This window comes from Pyxicephalus adspersus, chromosome 1, assembly GCF_032062135.1.
Source record: "Pyxicephalus adspersus chromosome 1, UCB_Pads_2.0, whole genome shotgun sequence".
NCBI lineage: Eukaryota > Metazoa > Chordata > Amphibia > Anura > Pyxicephalidae > Pyxicephalus > Pyxicephalus adspersus.
The window spans coordinates 73,454,929-73,482,475 of record NC_092858.1 but is presented as its reverse complement, the minus strand read 5'-3'; the positions used below and the strand labels follow the sequence as shown (position 1 = coordinate 73,482,475).

At 35.8% G+C, this 27,547-nt stretch overlaps 1 protein-coding gene across 1 annotated transcript in view; it reads left to right on the top strand.

Annotated features, from left to right (window-relative positions):
* LOC140325724 (dystrophin-like) overlaps positions 1 to 27,547 on the top strand; it is a gene marked incomplete in the record, with an annotated part of 175,314 nt that overhangs the window by 6,397 nt on the left and 141,370 nt on the right. Inside the window, 1 exon segment of the mRNA XM_072403762.1 lies at positions 8,624 to 8,742. Within this exon segment, the coding sequence (XP_072259863.1) occupies positions 8,624 to 8,742 (119 nt within the window).

Genomic DNA, 27,547 nt, shown 5'->3' with positions numbered 1-27,547 from the left:
ATGTGGCAATACCGGAACTGGCAATGAATGATTAAGGGGAACAGGCCTAATTGCAGAATCAAGGCTGGGATATACAATTTTGTGTTAAGTTTTGCCTAACAATCTACTTTTGTTGACGCGGCAAAAAAAGCAGTCGATTGAATGGTCTGGCGGTTCTCTCCACACCATCGGGATTGCAAATGGCATTGTTGCTTTATGCCGATTTAGCCAGTCACACAGTCCATTGGAACAACTGGTACAGATGACATGTGGAGCCAAGAGTTATCCTGGTCACCAAGTGGACAGCCGAAATATAATTGGTATATCTTTTTAAGTTCTGTGATAATTTGGCGACGTTGTGCTTTCTTTGTGAATGAACCACACACGTAACTGAATTTGACTTGTCATTTAGGCAATTTCTAGGCATGATGACAAATGAAATCAATTGCAGTTGGTACAGTCTGTGACCTTCAAAAAAGAAAAATGTTGTTAAATGTTGTAATATGTTAAGGCTATTTATAACGAATTTCACATAATATATAATTAGCTGCATCACAAAAACTATACGTGCTAGAGAAAAACTGAACATAGATTTGAAATCCACATCAAAAATACCACGAAGTCCACATAAAATTATATCTGATTAAAATTACATTTTGACCTGTGTTATCAGTTCTAATCAAAGAAGCAGCCTTGAAAAGTAATAAAGTCTGATTCAATCTGAGTTCAATGCATTTTCATCTCGATTTGATAGGTAGGATAGTGGTCACTAGTGATCTTTATTTAGGGGTCAAGATTTTTCCATATTACTCAAACTGCCAGTTGGTTACGGTGAAAATCAAGTTTATCTTATTTTGTGTCTTTGCATGTTTGAGTGTTTGCTTTATCTGCTCCACTATTCATTCTAATAATACCTCCCTTGACCTCTTTTTTTAAGCCATATTCCTTTTATTTCCTAAGCTTAGTGGGTGCTAGATTTTCATTACCCAAGACAAATATTTGTGGTGTTTCACAACAAAAATCTAGTGTCTGTACAGCTGTCCCTTGATGTCATTTAATGGTAAGTCTGGCTGGATTAATTCCATTATTATTATTATTATCCTTTATTTATAAAGTGCCAATTACACAATGTTGTACAAAAAATAGGATTTGCAGATGACAAAACTGTGTAATAGACAAGCACAAACAATGATGCTGGAGAGGACTCTGCCTAAAAGAACTCAATCTAAGAGGTGGGGCAAAGTAGTATGCAAAATGATAGGGATATAGAATTATTGCTATTTAGAGATAGGTTAAAAGACAAGTGAAAACGAGATGGTCAGTTTGAAAAGTTGGTTCTTAAAGGCATGGATACAAGAACAAACAACAATGTCTACTTAGCAGTAGTTCATTCATCTCCTCCCTGCTCTTTCCTGTATCTCCTACATTATCACTTATTTTTTATACATGCACATACATAGGCAAAAAAACATTTTAAAGATGCTGCATGTTTTTTGTGTCTTAAACACTACACACATTTTGAAAGTAGCTTTGTAGTATGATGTGCAAAAAAGCATGGTTATGGGGTATGTTTGTAAGTAATCTGTATGCATAAACATCTCCTAGCCTCTGCGGTTAGTTTTGTTTTGTTGACTTCTTTGGGAGTTTCAACAAACCATTAACATAAAAATATGACATAACTATGTAAAAGTAGATAGCTATTGATGTCCCAGAAATGGAATGCTCTTTGTTCTTTTTAAATGCAATACAAACATCAAAAAGAACATTGCAGAATTATTCAGACTCCTTGATTGCATTTACAAATGAAAAATATTGTTGTGTTTATAGTACTGTAGCAAAGTGAGAAGAATGAGAACGGTGTGAGGGTATTTGGTGGTATTTTCCATCATTTTACCTGGGAAAGAGAATAAAGAGCCTGAATAGGGCTGCAGGTAGTAGTGGTGCTGCAGATTTGCAGATTGTTTAGAGGAAATCAGGTCTACAGTAGATTGGAAGGCATGGGAGCACCAAAAATGCATCCCTGTCCCAGGCCAGGATTTGGAGGTGGTTCTGGAGCCCCAGGCCAATGAAAGGATAACGGATTCAGGGTTGGTTAGTTGTGGCTCAGGAGGAGAGGCCTGTGTGAGGTCTGTATGATTAAAGGAAGCTTGTGTACTGGGAGAGCCAAGAGGTCTGGTGATGGCCCTTCTCACAAGGACATATGTGAGTGACTTTGAGTTTTAATTGTGTTAAGAAGCTACCTCAGGGGCAAGGTAGGGCAAGGGCATGAGAGAGTGGAGAAAGCTCCTAGAAACTAATGATTGTAATGTCTAATGGAAAATTGTTTTTGAAATGCCAAATCTGTATTTTCCTTTCTTGCAAAAAATACAAAGAAAGGCTTTTTCACCCCATTCCCTAGCCTGCTAGTTGAACCTCTTGTCCATTTCTGAGCTAGTCTGCCCCCCGGATATTACAGTACTTATATTTTCTATTTCACTAGTAGGGAAGTAATTGATTATACAAATGGTTGTGGACTGATGAGAAATCTTTGATAAACCAGTGGTAACCCTTTCCGGTATTCACCAAAATGTCTTAGAAAATCATCTAAAGTATTATAACTATTATAAGTTGTTTGTTAGATGCAAAATAAAATACATTTATGAAGAACGGATTATCAGTAATGCATTTTTTTTCCAATAGGAATCTCAAAACCACACCTAAATGATTGATTTGGATTGATTGGTTAGATTAACTGATTTTAAATATTCCAAGAATGTTACATATTGAAGGCAGAAATGGAGTACTACTTGTTTACAAATAGTCTTGCAAATCTACTTTTTGCATGTAAATGTAAAACCAAAAAATAAAGGAATTATTACAGTGGTCACAATATTGTGGAAGCGTCCAGCTCATATCCGAGATCTTTAATCCCCCTAGCGGTATTTCTGAGGGTGGATTTTACCTGCAAATAGCGGTAATCCGCAGTCACACTTGGGGTCGCTTTAAACTAAAAAAGAAAAAAATTACCTTTACATTTACCTTACCTTTACATTGTCATCCCCTGTCATCCTGCTGGTCCCCGCAGGTCCTGGGGACATGTCCTTCCTCCTCGATCTCCAGCCAGCGAATGCAGCGACAATCTCTGGGGTTTCCTGGGGACGTTGGTGCATGCGTCGGTGTCGGCTGGGGGATCGGCGGGAAATTCAAATAATTTTGTTTTGGATTCAATACAAAATAGCTGTATTGGGTCCAATACAAAGAAATATTCGAATATTACATATATATATATATTTATTTATATATTTTTTTTTACAGATTTTTGTGTTTCGTTATTTAAAGTTTAATATTAAATGTAATAAATTTAATAAATATCAGTAAGTTATGCCTAAGAATTATAGCCTACAATGAAAAATACATTCAGGTCTAATTCCATGCAAATTTCCATGCAAAAAGCGGTACAATTTTCACGGAATTAGACCGCTAGGGTGGTGTAATGCGCCTGGGCACACAAACCACGACCAACTCCAGATACCCTTAAATCAGGCTTTATTCAATATCATACAGCACAGCAAGGGTTAAGTCCAATAAAGCGAAGTACAGGAGGATAAGGCAAATGCAGGTCAAGAACAATCCGAAGTCAGGGCAGGCAGCAGGCAGAATGGTCATTAACAATCCGAGGTCAGGGCTGGCAGAGTTCAAGCAAGGTGAGTTTCAGACCAGGTCACTAAGGTAATGACAAACAGATAAACTTTAAACCACATAGAGACACACCCAAGCACACTGTGATAACAGAGGCTATAGCGGGCAATGGGGTGATGGACAGGCTCTCCTTAAATAGCCAGGATGACCAATCACCTTGCGCCACCTGGCACTGTCTGATGGGAGACTGAGTAAATCCCCTGCAGCTGATTGGCCGCAGGGAATTCAAACTAACTATGTCCCGCCCTGGGGCGAAGCAGCCGAGTGCCACGCCCTCGGGGGGTACAAGAGGGACGCATGGTAACACGCGCACCTCTTCCCACAGTACCCCTAGGACGTGCACTACTTTGCACTTGCACAGTGCTGGGAGCAGGAACCACATTCAAAGGGATGCAAGGGCTGCTGCCTGGCTGATCAGTAATTAGTCCAGGGCGGATCCCTCCGCCTGCAGAGACAGACAAGCTGTGAGCAGAGGAGCAGCCTTGGTTATTATGCTGCTTGCTACTGAGGGTTCTCCCTCTGTGGCTGGGAACCCCAGGGACACCGCAGGCTCGCAGGGCGGGTAAGTTCCTTACAGGTGGTTAATGCAAACATAATACAAATTCACAGATACGAATGGCAGCCTATTCTGTAGCAGCAGGGTTGTTTCTTTCCTGCTTTTTATTTATTTTATATTTTCATTGAGACATTGCTGACCATAGCATTTCCCATTTAAATCCCACTGTACCCATGTTAAATTTCTCCCACAGCCTGAGTAAGGCAGCAATAAAACAAGTGTGCAGAACTATGAAAATGTAAAAAAAATAAATTGGTTTCAAATGCATAAAACTTGTAGGCTGTGAAAGCCATTTGTCGTGAAAAAGTTGCTGCTAACAAACAACAAAGTATTCTAGAATTATGTTTCCAGTTTCACCCATTATTACCAAGTTAGAGTGCAGAGATGAAACAGATGTGAAATATGATTTTTAATAAGTTTGAAGCTTTTAATTAGTTTGAGCACCTGCATCACAACATGGTTATTTTTCCATTCTCACGCTGCTCAGACAGAAGAAGCACAATCAAAAGTGTTTGGCATTCATTTAAACTTGGTAAGATCATATGTTCTGTATAACAAATACGGAACTTTCTTGATTTAAAGCACACAACAAATCAGCCTTTTCTCTCCCGAGATAATCCCATATTTTTTTTATCACAACTCTTAATTGATTTTTTAATGTAGTTAAGACCCTTCTTGTCACTTATGTTTTCCAGAGAGTTGCTAAAGATTTCTTACGGAGGTTATTTCAAGAAAGTAATTGCTTCTTCTTATTTTTACAATAAAAAAACACTGCTAACAAACGACCATCATCACAGCTACAGCATGAAAATTAAATTACATGAGAAACCTTTTTAGAAACAAAGGTATACCACAAGGCCAGGGCATTTGTATTGAAACAGTTAGTTAAATCACTTTATTTTAAATTATGACATCTTACATTCCAAAATGACTTCCCTCAGACTATTTTGATACAGAATATTAACCACTGGCTGCTTAGGCTAATTTCAGACACATGTGGCTGACAACACCCAGGTGCACAGAAAACTTCCGCTGTGGAGCCAGGAAAGGCTAACCATAGGCAACAAGAATTCCACATGGCTACGGCAACCACTGTGGCTTTTTTTGAACCACACCATGATCTTCCACACCCGCTTAATTCAGTGTTTCCTCTGTCCAGCTCCTGCGTTAACCCCTCGTTGTCCAGTCTGTTGGTTCCCAGCCAACTTCCGTGTGCTGTTCCAGTGTTCCTGTCTGTCTGTGGATATCCCTGAGTCACCTGGGCCTCCTGTTGCTTCTAGTGTTTCCTGTGTTCCCCTGTGCCCGCAGTGGCCCCTGTGTCCCTGGTAATTGACCACTGACGTGTGACCTGACCCCTCTTGCTTGCTGCCTGCCTCAACCCTGGCTTTCTTCGACTACCCTTCTGCTTTGTGATTTGGTACCATGTTTTGCTCACCTTGGTGTGCCCAAGGACCGCAACCTAGCAGTAACCAGCGGAGCAACATCCTCACCATCAGGGGCTCTGGAGAAAACCTGGTTACTGCTTGGACTCTGCGCCTTGGCCCTTCTCAGGGCTCACACCCCCTCGATGCAAGCCATAGCACCCCCTGGTGGTCCTGTCTCTCCTTGCGTGACACATCTATATAAATAACGAAGAACTGTAATTTCATTAAAGTGTGTTTTAGGTTGTGAAGAAATCCACTAAATGAAAGCAACCATAAAAAGTGTTAATGGTTTTAGTATGATATGATAAATTATTTCAAATATATATGTTCATGGGACAGGCTTCTATTTACTGCTGAGTAATGTTGTGCTTCAGAAAGTCTGTCTGATGGGAAAAATAGACTCCCTGCAGCTCCTAATGATGTTCAACATTCAGGATGTTTCGTGTATTTCGGGAACATGTAACATTTTGCTTTTGGTTTTGCTCACATGGGGGAGCCAAGGAGCAGCAGATTTTTTTCCATTAATAATTTTTGCTATGTTTTTTTTTACCATATCAAAAAAAGAAGTACTTTTTTTAAGCTAAAATAGCATCTTGATAATGTTTGCATGTGCTGTCCTGGTTTATGTGAAGTATGAATTTAATGACAATTAAACAAACAAACCCCTCCCAACTGACAACAAATATATTTAAATGCCATTTACACATGCACAATTACTTTGTACAGTGGACCAACATAGAATGGGGCAGAAAAGCTGTTAGGGCTGCACCCCCAGGCAGGTGATGTTGGATTACCTGAGGCATGGTTTCCAAGTGTTTCCCTGTCTTCGCCAGAGGATCCCGCAAGGGATGATGGACCACGGACCCTGGTTAAGATTCCAAAAGGCAACATATAGCAGAGTGTAACAGAGAAACTCTCAGGTACCAGGTACGAAAGCCAATAGCAATACAAGGTTGGAACCAGAAACTACTTTACTCATTGACTGCTGAACATTTTCCATAATCCATTTTTAACTGTGCACAGCTTCAAATGAGTGCAGGTGATGCTAAAAAGGCACATCTTGCACAGCTAACAAGAGGCTGAGGATGCTGCAGGCTGCTGAACAGATGATCTTCTGGTGGAATGGTATCAAAAACACCTGGAGGGAGGAAAAAAGGGATGACTTTTTTTTGGCTACTGAAGAGGCACTAAAGCACTAAGAGGCAAACAGATGCATGTCAAAAAGAAAAAGAGGAGGCATTCTCTATCCAGATATCACAGATGTTTTCAAATTTCATTGGAGAAATCCTGTGAATGTAAACTTTGCACTGCAATGAGGTATTGACTAAGACTTTCTGGGAGGTAAAAGTCCTCTGCACTTTTTGGGAATACATTTATTCTCCAGGCAGTTATGTCATCCCAGCCCAGCCAAACAAGATGGCCAAAGATCAGAAGGAGGAGGGAACAGGGGCAGGTGAGTATAGTGGGGTTCAGTTCTACTTTAAGCACTTTCATATACATTGACTTTGTTAGGTAGTTGTTAGAGTTAGTACAACTACTATTTTTTGCTAGACCGTCCTTCATTCTCCTCTAAACTTCTCCAACCGAGAACCCCCCACCTCAGTTCATACATTCCTCCTTTAGCACTGATCAACAACTGTGATCCAATTTAGGGATAAGGAATTTTCCACCCAGTACAATGTAGCGAAACTTTAAAGAAATACTAGTGTCAAAATTGAAAATGAAAAATTAAGCCATGCACATGGAGCATAGTCTTTTTTTTTCCATCCAGACAATGCTGTGGTGCACTATACCAATTTATCCATAGTTGGAAACAGGATGAACTGATAATGCCCTCTTGTGATACAGGAATGGTATTTTCTAAACAAATCTACTTGTTGTCTCCTGCTGTCTCAAGCACAGAAAGTAAAAAAAAAAATAGTATCAGTAATCAAAAAACTACCAATCAGGTTTAAATATAATCAATAATACAGGAAGCAGACACAAAAAAAGCACATTCTTCTGTAATTTTACTCCCAGGGACTCTGAGGTGTTCTCAAAATTCTTGGTGCAATAAATTACTGAGTACTCAAAATAAGTATGTGTTCCAATTTTAGAACAGTTGCCAACTTCCTGAATAAGCTTTTAGTTGCTCATTGATTGATTCTCTCTCATTTTACATAACTGAGCACTTCTTCAGAATGTGGGTATTATTACTTGTTGTACACAACCCAAAAGATCCAAAAAAAGTTTTCATAAAAAGTCACAAAACAAAAATATGCCATTTTGTCTAGAGCAGGTGCATAATTACCAAAGTGTTATTTGGAATTAATTTCTACCTTCTCCTATTTTTTATTAACTGGAGCCTTTATATTCCCTGGCATTGTGAAAGAATAAACATGCCTCCTGTGGGGAGTTGTTTGAGAAGTTCTATTGATGTTGCCCTTTTTATTGCTTTGAAAATGATGAATGATGTAATTAACATCTAGGGAAATAGTTTACTAAAGGAGTAATTTCTGCTGGTGGTTCTCTTCAAATACATAATCAGGTGAAGTTTCATCTCTAGAATGGATCATTTGTTAGTTACTGAATTGTGCATGCTTGAAATGCCTGTGTGCTGTGACTTCATCTCATTTCAACTCCTATGAATCTGAAGAATATTCAGAGAAATAAATTACTGCATGTTTAGTGCATTTGTGATGCGTCTATTTGGTCTAGCTGTGACAAAAACTCATAGTACGCAGGTGATAATGCTATCGTTTGGATAGGGTAATTTAATTTTTTAATGTTTCCTACACAGTTGTTTAAAAATAAAACATACTTATAATAACATTAAATAAACAATCTAAATTTGCAAAAAATGAATTTAGAGGGGTAGTTGGTTCACACTAATACAATCAATTTGCACTATACAATGATTATACCATACTTCATTGGTATAGTGATTCTGTTTTATACAACTCTTTAAAGGTTCTTTTCGTTTTTTTTTTTTTTTTTCATTTTACAGACCGGATCTGTTTGAGTGGAACAGTGTTCTCAGCCAACAATCTGCTGTTCAGCGGCTGGATCATGCATTTAACACTGCCCAGCAACACTTGGGAATCGCAAACCTCCTCGATCCTGATGGTGGGTAAACAAACTTGTGCTTTTAACTTTCATTAACACTTATAAATTTTCCCAATGGAAATGATGCATTATGTTTGATGTACTTTGTATGCAAAATGATCGCAGCATAAAGCCTTGTGGGACATTCAGGGGGGATTCATCATTTTCTCTTGTTAGTGTTAATTCACATGCATGCTTTCAGGAGCTGTAGTCCTAATTAATGCACATTATTTCTTTTACACATGTAATTTGAAAACAATTTTTAGTAATTCAGACGTCCACGTGAACTTTTTCTAAACAAGTTTATGGATGCTTTTCCTGAAAAATAATGAATTGCTTGAAGACTAAAGCTAGTTATATTTATTGTAAATAGGAAAAGGTTGTTCACAAAGAAGTCAGTAGGCGCAGAACAACTTATATTTATTGTTGATTAACTTTTCAATGATGCAAAAATAATGATCAGGACCATTACTGGCCATTTTGGTATAAGACCCCCCATCCCCTCATTTCTACAGTGCTTCCTCTCACCCAAGTCAGCAAGATGTCTGCAGCAGTGTCCATGTGGTTAAGAAGTCGAAAAACAATTCTATCTACTGCACTCCTTTAGCTGCAGCTTAGCTCATGTTAGTCGAACTCACTTAGTCCTCATACTAAGTGTCCACTGTAGTCCATCCGCAGTCCACAACTATCTCCTATGTCTCTAAACTTAGGTGCACTTTCCAAGCTCAGTCAACTGTGCAGACATGTGGTGGCCCTTCAACCTGGCGCCTGCAGTAATCCTTCCCCAGGGGCCTGAGCTGAGATGTCAGTAGTTAGTCTTTCTTTTATGTAGTCCCAGGGCTGTGTGCCTATGTGACATTTGATTATTTTACCTTGTATTTTTTGTTTCCTTCTTGCATGACTGGTTAGGCATCAAGCTAGCAAACAACTGTGGAAATAAAACCAAATTAAACCAGCTACAGATACAAAGGCAACAGTGCTTCATGAGTAAAGTTTAAGTTCTGGCCAAAAAGACAGCACTTTTGCAAAAGATATGAACAATATTCCTAAAACCAGGATATGACATGAAAAAGTTTGAAAAATGTATACTAGATATTTATACTAGAAGAAGATTTACATAACATATATATGATAATTTATTTACTAGAGCATATGTTAAACTGGCATGCAAAAAAAAACTAAATGTCAAAAAATGTTAACTGTGCAGCATTTATCAGCTCCACAAAATGAACAGCAAGTATAGTGACAGCAGTACAGACATATTTTAGGTGTACAATGTATTAAAACATTTGTATCTTTCTCTTTAATGCATTTTTTACTTTTCAGTTGACATTTTTATTTAATATAATTTAGAGTTCAATACTGGGTTAAGAAGTTATTTTAGTAAAATATAAATATAATCCAGTTAGTTATTCTGTTTTGTATAAACTCATGCAAGACTGTATTATTCTCCAGCTTGCATAAGGTATTGTTTGAGCCCTGGTGCAAAATATATATTTATTGTTGTACAAATGTTGTAATACATTTATGTATAGGAAAAGGCTGGCCAATGGAGGGTCAGTAAGATCAGAGGTTAGTGGGCCATACATACCAAATGTTTGACCCCATTAGGTCATCACCGTTGCTTCTAAATGAAATATAGGCAAATTGTGACTAGTAGAAGAATACAACAGGTTACAAAGCTTTCTGAAACGATTGCAGCAGCCTGCATTAATGCTTCTTTTATGAAGTACTTAGTACCTATTTCTTCATCAATCCTGATGCAAGTAGTGGGCTGCCTCTTTGTAGGAATGTCTTTAAGAGTGGATATCTGGAAGTGTAGGAATTCCTAGGTTGACTTTAAATCAGGACTGCATTAAATGATGCGCTGAACCTCCATATTTAAAAAAATCCATTGACTAATTAGGAAAAGCTGGGTAATGTCAGGATATGTTTGAAAGAGCTATAGATAAATCTGGGCATCCTCCACCCAAAGGATTGGCTGTATTATAAAAGATGGAAATTCGAAAGCTCTTGGAGAAACTCAGTGTGCTGTAGAATCAGAGCAATACATGTCAGTACAGGAGACTGTACAAATGTGCAAGACTGAAAGAAAAGCTGGCTTTAAGAATCTTTAAGAAAGAAAACAGGATGTAAACTGGTAATCCGATTGACCTGGATTTTTTTGGCTATGCATATCACAGATGTTTTTCCATACTTTAGAGTAGACATTTCATTACAAATCCAAATCTGCTTATTTAGTATGGAGCCCCTTCCACTTGCTAAAATGCTGCCTGGAAAAAGAAATATACATACCTTTCTCCCACTTGTGCCTGTGGTGCCTAGGCAAAGGTGACATAACAGTACCTAAAGCATCCATTTGCTACTGAGTAGCCTAGATTTACTAATACAATTCTCCTGCATTTTGCTGAAGCTATATCTATCTCTGAGAAATGCACTACCTAGCATTTTCTAAAATTATGTTGGAAATGTGTTGTTTTTTTCTCAGTTTAGTGCAATGTTTTAGCAGGAGGCAGGGGGATCCTCATTAAATATGTGTACCTTGCTTTAAGAGCAAGTAATTGCACAAACAATCCAACAAAAATGTCAGAAGGAAAGAGGGAGCCCATGCAAACCAATTCCACATTTAATGTATTTTGGACAGGATATAAAATTATCTCTAATAATCTGAGTAGTTTACAGATCCTACAATGTAGATGTTGTTATGGTAAGCTTATCCAGTCATCCCTGCAATACCTCATGAGCACCATCATGTACTACATGTTTTTGTTTTATTTGTATTATCGTTATTGATTATATAGTGGCTGATACTTTAGCCATTTACTGTTCAAACAGGCTTCACATTCAACTACAGGAATTCCTACTTAATAATTTAGCACCCCTAGTCTTTTATTATTAATGTTGAACCAGGAGAACTACCATTTTTTATTAGTTCATGTATAATTTTAATGCTTGAAGTCACATCATTACTGATAATAAATCTGTTCTCTTATGTGCATAGAAATTTGAAACCAAGGAAACTAAGATGACAATGGCTTATTTAGATTGCTTCTTAGTGCATCATAATTTGTTGATCTCATGACAATTTACTATTCTTGGGGTAATAAAAGAGAAGGAGACTTCAGCTCTTTGTCTTTGTCTCTCTATACCAAATATGCAAACACTCAACACAGCCCATTCTTTACAAAAGGCAGGCTGAAAGAGACTTTACAACCACTTCAGAGAATGAAAAATTCAACAGGGAATCATTGTATGTAAATCAATGGACATAAAGTAATTCTATAGCCACTTTAGTTTGTACTTAACTCAATTTTTGTCTGTCTGCAATCAGGAATAAAAATACTTAAGATGTCATATTGCTGCTTTTGTTTAGGTATACCATGTTCTTTATTTTGTGGCCCTTGTTAGAACTAAACTTTTTAGAAATGTGTACTGTATACCTTAAATGTAAAATATAGTGATTATATAAATTTGAAAAATGTGTGCTGCACATACATTTTAAAATATCTGAAGTACGGCTGTATTCCTCCCGTTGTGCGTGTACATCCTCAGAAGAGCTTAATTAATTCATTTCTGTTTCTGCGCAAATGAGGTTTTTGGCAACAAAGTGAGTAATGATTTTTGGGTACCACAGACAGACCTGTTGTATCAATAGAGTTTAAATAAAAAAACTGAGATATGAGGACTGTTAGGCTGATTATGGACATTTAGCGTTCTCATGTATAGACTGGTAAATCTACAGTAATCTGCAAATAAGCTGCTATTTATTATATTTCTGTATTTAACTGAAGGTACCAGGGAAAAACCAACCTGGATCCCTTAATCCTATAATATTTCTTTTTTTTTTTTTTACCAAATATTACTTCCTAAAGCGTATTTCAATTGCTACTTTTATTGGGGTTGGAAGAAGGAGTATGCATTTCTAATACTTGTATTGGGGGTTGGAGAATGGAGTATGTGTATGCTTTTTCATTTCATAGGTAGCAGGTTAAGACACTTTTTTCTACTTTAGTAGTGCCTAATAAATCTATTTTTCTGAAGTAAAGTCAAAAATACCACTACAAGCACACTGGAAATTTTCTGAGCTTGAAATATAACAAGCCTTGGCCTTATTACTTGGCCATAGATCAGAGTTCTGTAAATACTATTATGCAGAGCGACTGTAGTATTTTTGTAGGAAACATAAATTATAACAAAGCCCTTTAATCCCTATACTTTTCCATGTCAGTTAAAATGAATTCTGATTACTGAATTATTTTAGCAGATTAGTTTTATAGTTATGAACGTTAGGAGAAAAGCTTTAGTAAGTTTCATGCATGATCCCATCATATTACCCTAAATACTTACTGATAATACTGTAGAAATCATATAATGCACATCTGGTCATGAATTTAAGTCACAAAAGGCAAACATACATTATGTTTAACAATGCATTAAATTCTCAGTACATTCCATCCTTTCCTTTTCAAAAATCCTAAATAAAAAATCTTAAACTGTTTTTCCCAATGATATGATTAAAATTGCTTTCAGGTTTTTGCATGATCTGTGTCCCATTGAGGATATTATCTATTGTGTACACATTACAGGATATAAAATGAAATCTCTGAGGAAAATCCCTATTTAACAGTTGATTTTAGAAGGTTACCACTTGCAATATCAGTGGTTAAGAGGGCAGAACAGCCGTCTGCTAGATGGTTCATAGCCAGTCTGTCAAAGTTGGTTCCAAGTATCCTTATTGGAAGGATTGCCTCAAATTTCCGATCTGGTGGCCACTCAAAATTATGAATGTTCTTTTCCTTAAAAGAACTAAAGAAAGCATATCTCCCTAGCAGGGAGGTAGACATAGGTAAAAACTTCTTTCAATCATGCACACTATTTTCAGAATTACAAAAATAGTTGTTTTTTTTATACACTTTATTATAGATTATTGTCACGTATAACAGGGAGGGGAGGGTCACAGAAAGGTGTATATACTACTAGGCCTCAAATGACTAGGGAAAAGGGAATGGTCACCCCTTGCAGACACCCTAATCCAGCCCTGACTCCTAACCATATGAGCATCCCCTGATGGTAGGAAAGCTCATACTCTGGAACCTGGGCCCTACTAGCCCTGGATAGCCCTGGCAGTAGTGTCTGGCTTGAGACTGCTGGTTCCTTCCCCTATGAAGGACCCAGTGTCTCCCTGAGGCCTAGTAAACAACTGAATACCACAAAACACCAAAAGTAAAGCAACTTATCTTTTAGCAGATATCAACAGGAACACAGGACTGCTCAACACTCCAGCTATTCACAACCCAGCAGTGAATATCAACCGCACAGCATGAAGTGTGAGGCCAGACTAAATGGAGGAGCAGTAATGACCAGCACCTGCACCTGATGGAAGGGGAGTGGTCTTTACAAACAACAACACAGAAACAAGTAAAACCAAAGAGTCTGTCAGATATTCACATATACAGCTTGTCTGACAGATCCTCAAACTTCTGTCACGGAAGGGACCGTGACAATTATAGTAAGGGATTATTATTTAGAAATGACTTTGTAGTTAATATCCCTTTATGCTTGTGTAACCCATAGAATAAAAGGGTGTGAATACATTGATTAAAAAGAAAATCTACCAAAACCCCTGTTAAAAAAAACCTTATTTAAGGTATGTTTTAGGGGTCCATGACTAAGGGTTTTAAAGGTTCTGACTAAATAATTTCCAAGCTGGCCTAATCAAATGTTAATCATAGAATGATTTGCATCCTATAACCTGAAAACCTCAAGTGTTCTGTTTTCTTGGATGCTAAATTTGTGCTTCCCAGGAATAAAAACTGTCTTCATGGCTTTATTTAATGCTTGATTCAGAACAAAAGAGATAGCTCTTTAGTTGCTTTGCTGTTCTTAATGTAAGCTTTTTAGAATGATCTCATGACTTTAAATCTAGATCTACAGTTATCTTTAAATCCATAACTGACCTCAAAGGGAACTCCAGTCTGCTAAATTATTCTTTTTACATCATTATAGTGATTTCACTCAATAGTAAGGTGTATTAGGAAGGATTTCCATCTTGGTAGACATAGTAGGTAGCTTTTTGCACTTTACAGCTTATATAACACTTTTAAAATATGGTAGAGATTTCATAAGTGAAAAAATACAAACTTTTATTCCACTTTGCTATGTCTTCCCTTTCCATCATTTTATAGCAGAATTATTGAGATGATTGACCTCTATATCATTCAATTCATTTAATCTTTAACAACTCTACAGCACATGTCTTTCAACTACTGTTACTGAAACTGGGTTGAATATGACAAGCCTCTAAATCCCAGTTTAATACTTATATATAGACTTTAAATCCTTTTCTTATTGTAGCAGAAAAAGGTGGCACCTGTAGCCTGGGATACTTGAGACAGAACATAAAATGTATTAATATTTATACATTTTATACTATTCTTATTTTTTTTACTATAGTGATTATTGTTTTTTTATGTTGTTGTTGTTGTTTTGGAAGTAATTCATTTTTTTGGAAAATTAACAAGATTTGGTTGCTTGTAGTTTGTTAACAAGTTCTCAGATGGCATGCAAATATAAGGTTCAATATTTGTAAGAGATTTGAAGTACATGCAAACCAATATTCTTTTTCTGTATGTTCCCATATGTTCTGTTTAATAAGTGAAAAAAAAATTACAACTGACATTATAGGGTACATTCCCCTTTGTTATAGGGATAAGGAAAGGGTAATTGTTCTGTAGTACAAAATATAAGGTGCATATGACAAGATGACAGATCTGCTTCTCCACAGACACAGTACAGTGAGTAATTGTTGTTACCCTACGATTGCAATTGTGTTATGGGCAGAATCAAGAAGTGAAAATAAAGGAAAACGGAAAACTAAAGGAACCACCATATCTAATGACTGATGAACTGCAGTACAGTATTGTTTTGTCAATGAGTAAAGAAACATTTTAAACATTTATAAAAATCCACGTTTCACAGGAGAATTTACCAGTAGAGTTAGATACCCCATGCCATTTTATCAAGCGCTTGCTGTTTCTTGGAGCTATTTTCCAGCTTTTGTTCTTGTTTACTGCAACCATGGAGCAAATGTTCTATTTGTACAAAAAAAAAATAATATTGCAGGGATAAGGATAGGCAAATTTCTCATAAACCTTTGGAACCAAAATTTTGAAGCAATTAATTATCATTTCATCAGTGATTTGTAATTCCGCCCAGCTATTTGTAGCGAGGTCTATCAATACTTAGCTAAGTTCTATAAATTGAATTAACAGCAATTGCCACTGGCAGTATCACTGGCAGAATCATGGCAGCAATTAAAAAGAAAAAATAGTATGCATTTATTAGTTAGGAATTTCATTTAAAAAATGCAAATTGATGCAAGTTTTTACTTCTGTGACATGGTCCTATAGGAGGTGTTATCTTTTCTGGTATTGTTCTAGCATCACACCTATGTTCAAAGATTACCAGAACTGAACTACTAAGAAATAGGATAAGCTAACTGTATGCAACTCAAGGTTTCATTCTCAGTTTCAACTGAAATTTGGTAAATAAATTATGGTATTTTTCCATACTCAATCCATGTGTAAATTATTCCACAGCGTTCATCCAACATTTATATTAATTGCTGATTCCAAATATCCTGTTTATATAACTTTTTTTCCTGCATTCTTCTGTTGACAGAAAATGCTGCAAAATATGATTTATTTGTCAAACAAGTATTGACATTTACATATATTGTACTTAACTTGCTCTAAGTATTGAATAAATCAATGTTTCCCAACCTTTGCTTGACCATGTGTTATATTCCCTTGTCAAAATGCCATGTGAACAAACAAAAGATTAAAAAAAAACCCTATTTAACTGTAGAGCAGAAATAATAATTATTGATTAAACTCCACAGGAGGCTGGTTTCCTAGTGTTACACAGTGGAACAGTATAAACAAAGTAATAAGGATGTTTTGAGAGTTTTAGTATATCTTAAAAAGTCATTTATTTTTTTATTTCCCTAATATGTTCAAGCTATTAAGTGAACCTGTGTTTTGCCAATGTAAAACAAAGAAAGCCCTTAGAGTCTATTTATAAATCCCATATCTACTGAAACATTCCCTCAATTACTGTCATTGAAACACAGGGATTGGGAAGATTCCCAAGCAGGGTAAATGTCATATTCACTGCTTTATAAACTGGCCCCTTAAGTGGACCTATGCTGATAAACGATGCAAGCTGCCATTGATGAACTCTTTGTAAAGAATGCTAATTGCCTTCCAGTAAAGGCCCACTTTAACTGTGTATATTTGTAGACTACACACTATTTTTGTTTTCTTCGCGACCAGCCCATTCACCCACCAGACTCACCAGCCCATTCACCCACCAGACCAAGACAAAAATCAATTTCCTGTGCAAGTTCGATATGACAGAGTGGCATTGTTATTAAAACGAAAAAGAGTCACATGCTATCCTGTGCATAAAATAACATATAGGTTGTTTTATTCTAATGAGCAAACTAAATGGTGGAGGTGTGGGATATATGATTAAAGCAGGGAAATTTTAATGAATTTAATACTTTGCCTTGCATGGGAATAGCACAAGTTCACTCAATGGCCTTGATATATTAAAGCTCTCCAAGACTGGAGAGGATACACTTTCACCAGTGAAGCTGGGTGATCCAGAAAATCTGGAATGGACCTAGACCAGGATTAAAAAACATTTGCTAACAATAGCAAATTACATTTTAGAAATCCATTCTAGGTTTGCTGGATCACCCAGCTTTACTGATGAAAGTGTATCCTCTTCAGCCTTAGAGCGCTTTAATATATCAGGGCCACTGTCTAGACCAGGGGTCGGCAAACTCCGGTCTTTAGGCCAGATACGGCCTAGCCAGTAGTTTGTTCTGGCTTAAGGCCCCCTGGCTGTTCCGGCCTAATTCCAGATCACCCGCGGCAGAGCTGGAACAAATTTCCAGTGCCTCCGTGTGGTGGCTCCCTTCTCTATTTAACGAGGCCGGCGTTAACACTTTCGCCACGGGGGTAAATAGGGAACATTCCCTCTCCTCCGTATGCATTGCATTGCAGAGGAGAGGGATTTCCCTTCAGGGGGCTTCCTGGTGGGGGTGAAGCCATTGGGGTGGGTTTTGAGAGAGAGTCCAGGCTAGTGTACTCCTGAAATGGCCTAGTGGCCAACAAAGTTTGCTGACCTTTGGTCTAGACTTTTGAAAAAAGAACACAAATACAAATTTGTAATTTGTCCACAACCTAAAGTATGAGATGCCAACCAGAAGATTTGAACAGAATGGAACATGGATTGGAAGGTCAAAATAATTTCTGTCACATCACATTTTTTAAGTCTGTTTTCAGAAACAAAATATGCTCTTTCAGAATATAAAATCAGATAGCAAATCAAGCAGAATGATATTTTAACCCCATGATATCCATTCTTGCCTGTAAACTTAAATCAACACATCTATGTATTGTTTGATACAATCCTAATGTATGTTGTTTAATGAAAGGTTAAATCTTTTTTTTTTTACAAAGGATGAAGTTATTGCCTTTGTCTTCCAGGCAACATTACCTGAAAACTGTTGTTTTATCCACTAGTCAATTCAGGAGTAGTTGCAACATATGTATATTTATGTTTGTATGTTTGATGTGGTCCAAGCTGTAAGCTTTTGGTAGCTAGTCCTGATTGCTTTAGGGGCAAACATTATAAATAGTGATCCTATCTTACATGCTGTAGTGTTGATTCAAATTAGGCCGTCCACCAGATTCACATAAAATATTCATTTATTAAGCTGTACATCAGCTTTGAATTTAAATCTGGGTATATGCAGATCACCTCACAGCCACTGTTTGTACTCTGTGCAGAACAAATGCTAACCTCAGGGTAACTAGAAGTGGAAGTCCAAAAAATAAAAGCCTTAGCCCTAGGTTTTCCTAGCCCTTTTGCAAAAGTTATATAGATGAAAAGTAGTAGGTTTATTTTTACTAAACTACGCATTTACGTTTATTGAAACCCTAAGAAATCATTTTTTACTGGTGTACACCAAGCAGGTAAAGCTCTCCTTTAGACAATAAACTATTTAAAGGATCAGTATTTAAAGTGTGCCACTTTCAAAAATTTTATGAGATTGATGAATACTTGTGAATCTCACAATTGCATCATATGTTACCAAGTTATGTATAGATCTTTTCAACTGTATAATTTTTAGTTATCATTTGAATTGTTACGCAATCTGTTGCTGTAATCAAAATGCACAATATGAATTTGTAATCTCCCGCATGTAATGTTTATGTTTGGTTGAATTTCTGAACATATTGATTTAAATGATGTATATAGTTTGGCAATTTGTGTGTTATCCAGAAACATTTAATAATATGGTGGCTATTCACTATCTGTATGTTTTAAAAATCATCCATTTGCATTGCAGTGATTTTGTACTCATTTAGTTTATGGCACGGGTAATAATATCTGCACCATTTAATTCCAGTCTCTGCAGTCTTAGGTTTGATGTGATTATTTCATTACGAACATATGGATTGATACTTATCCTTTGGAGCATGTGGACTAGATAGTTTAATGAAACACAGCTGGATCTTTTATGACTATCCCTTGCACTAACTGCACTTTATCCAATGGAGTTGTACTTTCTGTATTTTCAACTGAAATTCAAGCAGTCTTTGTTGTGAGCCAGGAAGACAATAATTAGGTCCAGTACTAATATGCTTCAAATAGTCATAGATTACTTATTTTCCAAGTACTGAGTCAATTATAATTAAAAATTATCAAAGTAGTAGCAAGATTAACTATCTTTTTAAGACTCATTGGAGTCCCAATATTTATTGTGCAACATGGTACATAAAAGGTAGGAGCATAATGTTCTTGACTGGCCAATGTTTGAGAATGTTCTGCTTTGTTACATAGAGGCTGTTTGCATTGTTTTGAATAAATGGGATTGCTTTCTCTTCTATGTAATCTGTATATTTTTGGCATTAGTTGAATGATTGCTCCTTTGAAATTTAATGATTATACCTTGTATATAATATAATATATGAATAATCACAATCTAAAACCACACCCCTTTTATGTCCTTTATACTCAAATTAGGCAGCAGGATGCAAGTGGATCTGAGGATTACTGAATAGGCCAATGGATCCCTGAAGTGAGCACCATCATTTTATGTTGCTGAAGGACAGAGCTATTAGTTATTACAGTAAACCCCCACATAATATCCCATTCATAAATGATAAACAGTACATATACACAGGAAAGTGAATGTGCAATCAAACAGAATTTACAAGCAGGAAGTGAGAATATAACTTTATTTCAGAAGAGGACATACACATTCTTTTTATTATTTAATTCTCAAGTTAATAACTTAAGGGAAAAACACAGCCTCAAAACCATGTATGTATCTATGTTGTCTCCAATCTAAAGTACCCATGCCAATCCAGGCTATCTACAGTCATGAGAAAAAGAAACTGCACCCTCTTATTTTAAGGTTTTACAAACCAAACATAGCAAATAGTCTGGGCTTTAGCATTTTTGTTTAAGACGAACGGAGCCAAAATGTAGAAGCCATGACTAAGCTTTATTCCCTATGATTCAAAAGTTTGTGGAATACATAGTAGCAGCAATAACTCGAAATCATACTTTTCTTTGTCAGGAATTCATGTCAGAAAAAATACTATATTTTCAGGTCCTTATCTCAATGTAATCACATAGTTTTGAGGACTCAAAATACTATTGTTTGATTTTAGCAACCATTGCCTACCAAAAAAGAATGAAACACTGATGTTTGATTTTAGCATTCATTGTTTACCATAACAGAATTGTGCTAGTGACTTTCCACATACTTGGACACCTTGATGATGCTGTCTGTCAAGACACTTTGCACACCTACCTTTTGAAAAGGTTACAAACTAAATGGACTGTGACTCAGTGTATAATAACTGCATATAGACCAAACATAATTCTGCTTTCAAATATTAATTTTAGATTTTGCAAAATAATCACATGACAAGGGGCACTGCTTGTACAAAAGGTCATCAATATTAATATGGACCTACTCTATACCTCAATCTCTAAATATTGCCATTTAGCAGGGTTGTTCAGTACATAGGGCAATATATAGCAATACATATACTAGGAAACTGTAGAGAGCAAACATGAGGATACTTACAAATGCTGTTCCACATCTGACACAAAAGCGGATGAGCAATCTGGGAAAGACAGTAGGTAAAAACTACCTCTAAAAGCATCCTAATATCTAAGTTTGAATCCTACAAAACTGTATTATTTAACACGATAATGCAACGTGCAATAACCCAAAGCAGTCAGTCAATTTTATCTTACTTTAGGCTGATCAGTTACATAAAAATGTTTGTTATAGAATTTTGCACATTTCATTGCCTTGAATGTCAGTTTTATGGCTGTCAGTTCAGGAGTGTGCCTTTTATTTAATGTATTATAATGACTTGGCTTTTAGGATTTCTGGGCACAGACTGAACTGGCACCATCAAATCCTCTAGTTTCATCACACTAGTAACGGCATCTAACATCTGATCTTTTAAGACTTCTGTTGGGTTCTCTATGTTATTTTCAGTTGCAAACTTCTAGTGCAAAACGTCCTTTTTCTTCAAAATTCACTATTACATTGTACCACTGTCAACTACAGAGACATTTGTATATTATACATACTTACCTGCTTTGCAATTTCTTTGATTTCAAACTTTTGATCTACAAATTGATTTACTAATTATGCACCATAAATTTTTGGTACTATAGCTGTTTCACTTTATAAGTCATCCCCTAGAAATATACCATGATCCTAAATGTCTGATTCTTATGGTAGACCATCATTGGAGAAAATAGGTAACCCAGCAAATCTGGAATAAATTTCTTAAAAAATGATTTGAGTTGACAAATGTTTTTAAACTTGGATCAGGTCAAAGAACATATTGCAATTACTAAAACTTTAGTGTCACAGGGATTTATTACAAAATTTTCAGCACCGTAGAAACCTGCATATAAATATTATAAACCTTTTGCTGACCTTTTAACAATTTATGAACAAAAATGACAGGTTTTCTGGATTGCCTAGGTTCTCTAAATATGGTCCACAAAATTGAATTTCAATTTATCTTTATTTCCACATATCACAAAAATACATGTAACAATTGTATGTAAAAAAACTTAATTTACAATAAAGCATCAGGATCCAACAAACATCTTGGGATAAAACCAATTACAGGCCCAGAACCTGCTGCCTACAGTACATATCGCGTTGCCCCTCACTAACAATAAAAAGGAAAAACAATTATAAACAAACCTAACAGTGAATATAACAATAGCAAAGGGTATCCCCAACTCGCGAATATATACATTAGAGCGTCTTATAGTCTGGACCCTTGATTGACATTGATAATTATTAACAATCATAAGCAGAAATATAACAATCAACAAACAACAAAATAGCCCTAGAGTGGGGGAATGAAAGTGGATAGGTATGGAAAGTATTTTTTGTCCACAACATTTAGCACCAAACATTGTTGTGACTCACCTTTCTTTTTTCAAGTTTTCAAGTTTTTCTTTTTTCAAACTTTTTTCAAAGGCCCTATGCCTCTAGCTCTGCCTTATCACTGGAAAACAATAGCAGTCCTTCTCACTAAACATTTGTTTGTAGGGCTTAGTTGTCTTATCTCTCACTATTTAGATATTAGTGGTTCTTACAGAGAACAACAGTTTGCATATGGTTGTGCAACACTGTATTGTTTATTTTATGTTAGGATTAAAACTTGAAAAAAGGAAGGTGGGTCAAAACTATGTGGGTTAATAAATGGTGGTGTGATAGCAAAACTGAACAAAAAGGGATACTTTTCATGAAAATGGATGTATCTGGCAAAAAAATGCAAATAGGAGGAGGAGGGCAAAGGGACTTGCGGAAGGGGGTGTAAGTTGCTGGTGTAGCTGTACAAGTTCAGGCAGTTCAAAAAGCATAGGCTTATCATAATAGACAGAGTCTGGAAAGTTCCATTGCACAGTGAAATATTTAATAAAGCTGACAGGAACAGGGCACTTTTAGGCAATTAAAGTGGCCCGTTGCACTACAGATACATGCAAATAGAGAAGGTAACCTTTAAACATAGTCCTTGCATAATATTACATGAAAATAAATGTTCTACTTTTACAGAATTATATCAGCTACGGTTATTTATGCTCCAAACACTTTAATTACCTCATACAGATAGAAATCATTTCAAAGGTTTCAACTAATATGCAGATAAATTAAAATGATTAAATAAAAAACTGAGGCTCATTGCCTAGATCACAAGCTGCTTTAAAGGCTTTAGTGGTGTGCTGCTGGTAATACTGTAATGTAAAAATAATTAGGATGATTTTTCAGTCAGGCTTAGGCCTATATTATGATGATGATTTTCCTTCTTGGTAGGATTTCTAAATAGCTTTGAATATCAGATTGCTTTAATTGGATGCACTTCCTCTGAAATACGAGTAGTAATAACTTATGAACTATCCTCACCATCCATGATGGTTAATTCTAGTTTCGGGATATTGTAAAGCAAGTGTACTTATCTTTTTAAATGAGGTCAACCAAGTATCAGGAGATATTGCTTGCTACTTTAGGGCAGAATACAATTTTGTAGAACCTCAAAATTGTTATTCTTTCCCAAAGTCATGTTTAGAGGTTTTGGGCCTACAATATTTTATCATGTGCACCAACAATATGGTTGATGTTCCCTCTTCTAAAGAACCTAGTTGTAATTCTTGCACTGCCTTATTGTTTTTAGGAGGGTACCCTTTGGCAGAATGTATAATGGAGAGCTGGAAGGGATCTTCTATATATTTCCAAAACAATTATTTCTTTTTTTAACTAATGTTCTGACATTTCTGCAACTATTATCTATATCTTTTACATAAAGTCCTGCATAGTTGCCAAATTACATTGCCATAAGACAAATTAACATATTAATACCATTGCATATTCAAGGAAGGTGAATAAATTATTGTTAGGCATTTTACACAGCATAAACATAAACATAACATGTGGTAGACTCTTTAGTAGAGCCCGAGTTTTATCTGTTAAAGGTTGTTTATACTTAGTAGTCTATCACTATTGTCCTGTTAGGGAGAGATCAGTAGAATTACAGTAATACCATTTACTGAGTGCATAAACATTATAAGCAAAACACCAAACACTTCTATATGCCACTATAGATTCAATTATGTGCTGTGCTTTAAACTGCTTTAATAACATGGCTGATATGTCCTATAGTGAATATGGAAAGGACAACTTTTGCATTTATATTCCAAGTGTGCTGCATTGAAAAGGCAATTCCTAAAAGACAAATTATCTATACAGATTTTTTGCTAAAATAACAAGGTTCAAAGCTTTTTCTATTATAAAATTTTATATATATATATATATAGTCACTTTTTTTAGTCACACTTTCATTAACACTAACCCTCAGCTCAGGGGTAAAATCCCCAGACCTAACTTTAGATACATTTATGGTTGCAGAAGGAGGTAGAAAATCAATATCTGAATACATTACTGCATTTAAAGCATTTATCATTAAACAAAAAAAATGACACTTCTATAGATGAAAAACTGTTGATTCCTTCACGATCCTAGTCCAGTTAGCCCCGAGTCATCCCATGTTCTTTCTGGCACAGACTGGTGACTGGGCAACACCATCTTCTTCCTGTATAAAAACACTTTTTGATATACATTTCAGGAAAGCTGCTTCTGTGCCAAAGGCAGGAGACTTCTTCCAATTTGAAAAAAAAACCTTCTTTTGTTTTTAATTATATAAAAGGATTAGCCACCCTTTTCATTTTGTTATAGGACATTTGCAATATAATAACTGTATTATATGTATCCAAGAGACACTGACTAACTTTGCAGATATAACCTGTAACCTATGTACTGGGGTATCATGACAACCACCGGTCAATTGTTTACTTTGTATACTGGCAACTAGCTGGAAACCACTGATGGCTGCGTCTCCAATAAATTGTTTTAGAATTTTTTGATATATAATGCTTGCTTGTTGACATTAATTCTCATTAATTTGCAAACTTGAAGAGTGGGATACACCTAATGTTTGCCACAAACCAAGGTTGCGGTAAACCTGAACTCCATCCCTAAAATGGACTAATAGGTTAAAATATATACAATTGTTGTTTTGGCTTTCAGATACACTTGAATTACCTGTTTTGGCCTAGGAAAGCTGTGATCTAGACCATTCACCATTAAACCATTGGGCCTGAATCTGTGAATACAGAACTTAATGCAAAGCTAACTTGTGTCTGGGGATATATTGGATCTAATAGGCTGAATTCACAAAGCTTTAACAGCAACCTAAAATACTCAACCATTTGACTGTAGTTTTCAAATGTAATTGGACTCAGCTGAAAATAAATATCTCTTCTCTGAAAATAAGGATACTTATCCGAGTGCATTAGACTTTTGAACTGAGCATTTGAGTTTAAAATTGCAGTCATCCATCTGGTTTTCAACCTACAGGTTTAATGATCACTGTAATGTTGTGAGAGGAAACTTTGTATTGGTCAAATAATCATAGACATCCTTTATATTACCTTTTCAGGGCTTATTATCATCTAGAACTTAGCACTTTTCTTTTACCAAGATAATTCCCATTTTGAAACTTATGTTGGCTAGATATTTTATCCCTGGTCCACATTGGTCTTGAACCTGATAAAGCAAGAACAAGCCACAAGTGTATTTTTACAAGTGTTTTAGCAATCAGTAACACAGTCATTTTCTTCAGTGCTCTGTGTGTAGTTTGCTTCCAGGACATTTGTCTTTGAGTATGAGTCTCAAGATACAGATTTGCTTGAATCAAATCTGTCCCTTTATAGTAATTTTCTGTGATTTTAGTTCGGATACCATATTTTACCATGTTGTCTGCTACACGGCTTGCCATTCCTACTATTCAAAGCTAAAGTCAAACAGTGTTCAGCTTCCATAAGGCTGTTGGGCATATTCAATATTGTCTATTGGCTGTTGTCTTTCAATATTTGACTTAATATATGATTTCACATAAAATATTCTCATATTTAAACTACTATAGCATTATGAATGAGATAAAAAAAAGGTACAGTACTACATTATTTATGTATTTTTTCAAGTACTGTATCTAAAGATTTTTTTTTTTGCAGTAAAAATCGTTTATTATTTGTAGTAGTATTACTACTATTAATACTAATTATTGTGCTAGTGATGGTAGAAGCAGTAGTAGTGATAATAGTAGTAGTTGTAGTATTTATATGGTTTAACCTATAAAATCAGAACTGAAAGTATACTAGCCTGACAGCACCATCAAATCAATAAAGCCAATTCTCAAAATGATTTTAGTTGATCACCAATCCAGTGACAGTGATCAACAACTAAGAATCAATTTTACCTTTTACTGCTACCTAGTTTCTTCACTATGGCTTATTTCTGAAAACCAGGATATAGCTACCATTTTAAAATAGGCACAGTCTAATGTACATGAAAATCAGCATTATCTGTGTAATATTGCTTTGAGACTTAGGACTGGAAAAAGTATATATACACACAAACCCACTTTAAGGGTAAAACAATTAATTAGTAGTGTGTCTTCTATAAATGTATGGGTTTTTTTTATAATGTTTATCTTGCTTTGTGTTTGTAATTGTTTTGTTGCATATATGGAAATATATATGGCAGCAGGTGGTTCATTTAACGCTAATTGATGCCAAAATAGAAACAAGAATAACATAGTTATTAAATAATATTTTCTTATAAATCTTATATGTATATTACTGTTTAAATACTCCCACTGTTTAAATGTACTTAAATTATAACTATCGGTATTATAATGATAGCAGACAGTGGGAAAGGCATGTAAATTGTTGCAACTGTAATTACTTGCTATGCAAGTTGATTGCCTGACTGCAGTCTATCAGTTAGTGATCAACACGTGACACTAATTTCTTTCCAGCAACAAATGAGCATCAGTAGATGCAGAAATTTACATTTTATATCAGTATGATTGTTTTAATATTGTTAAATATGACAATATAGTTACATTGAATTTAGACATATTCATTTTAAAACACTTTGCGGAAATATAAACATATACATAAAAGCCACCATAACATCAAAGTTGTACACTACACTACTGTTTTCAAAAAGAGTGTTTAGTTAACATAGGTAATGTTATTAGATTACTAATTGCCTGGATTTTAGGGCTTTTCTTATTTTTCTTTCCATAAAGCTTAAATCCTTTGAACTGTTAATGAGCAGTGTTCTAGGTATTAGATATGTAGATTAATTATTGCAATTAATATTCTTAATTCCAGCATGCTGCTCTCAGACAAAATGTTGTTTTTCTCACATAAACAATAAAAACTGCCAAGCAGTGAGTCCAAAGTTGATGTCCAATAGTAATGATTAAAAGACGTTTTTTTCTTTATCTTCAAGCACTCCCCATAGACAAGCAGGCCATACACTATGGAATATACTCAGCACGTATGCTTCATCTGAACACTGGTATCAGAAGGCGGTCACCTTTATTAAAATATAAAAGTTTTGCTTGGTCAGATGTTCACATTTAATGCATCAGAGAGAGGAGTGATGATGGGAGTAGGGTAAACAGACACGGCTAGTCCCACCTATCTTAAAGTGGAACCTTAATTCTAGGAAAAAATTTTCTTACCAGCATTGCCTCTGACATTGTTCATTTATTTTTGGCCTATAAACACATTGCCCCTGATTCATCAATAAAATCCGCGCTCGCTGGAAGCGCGAAAGTACGCGCGGCCA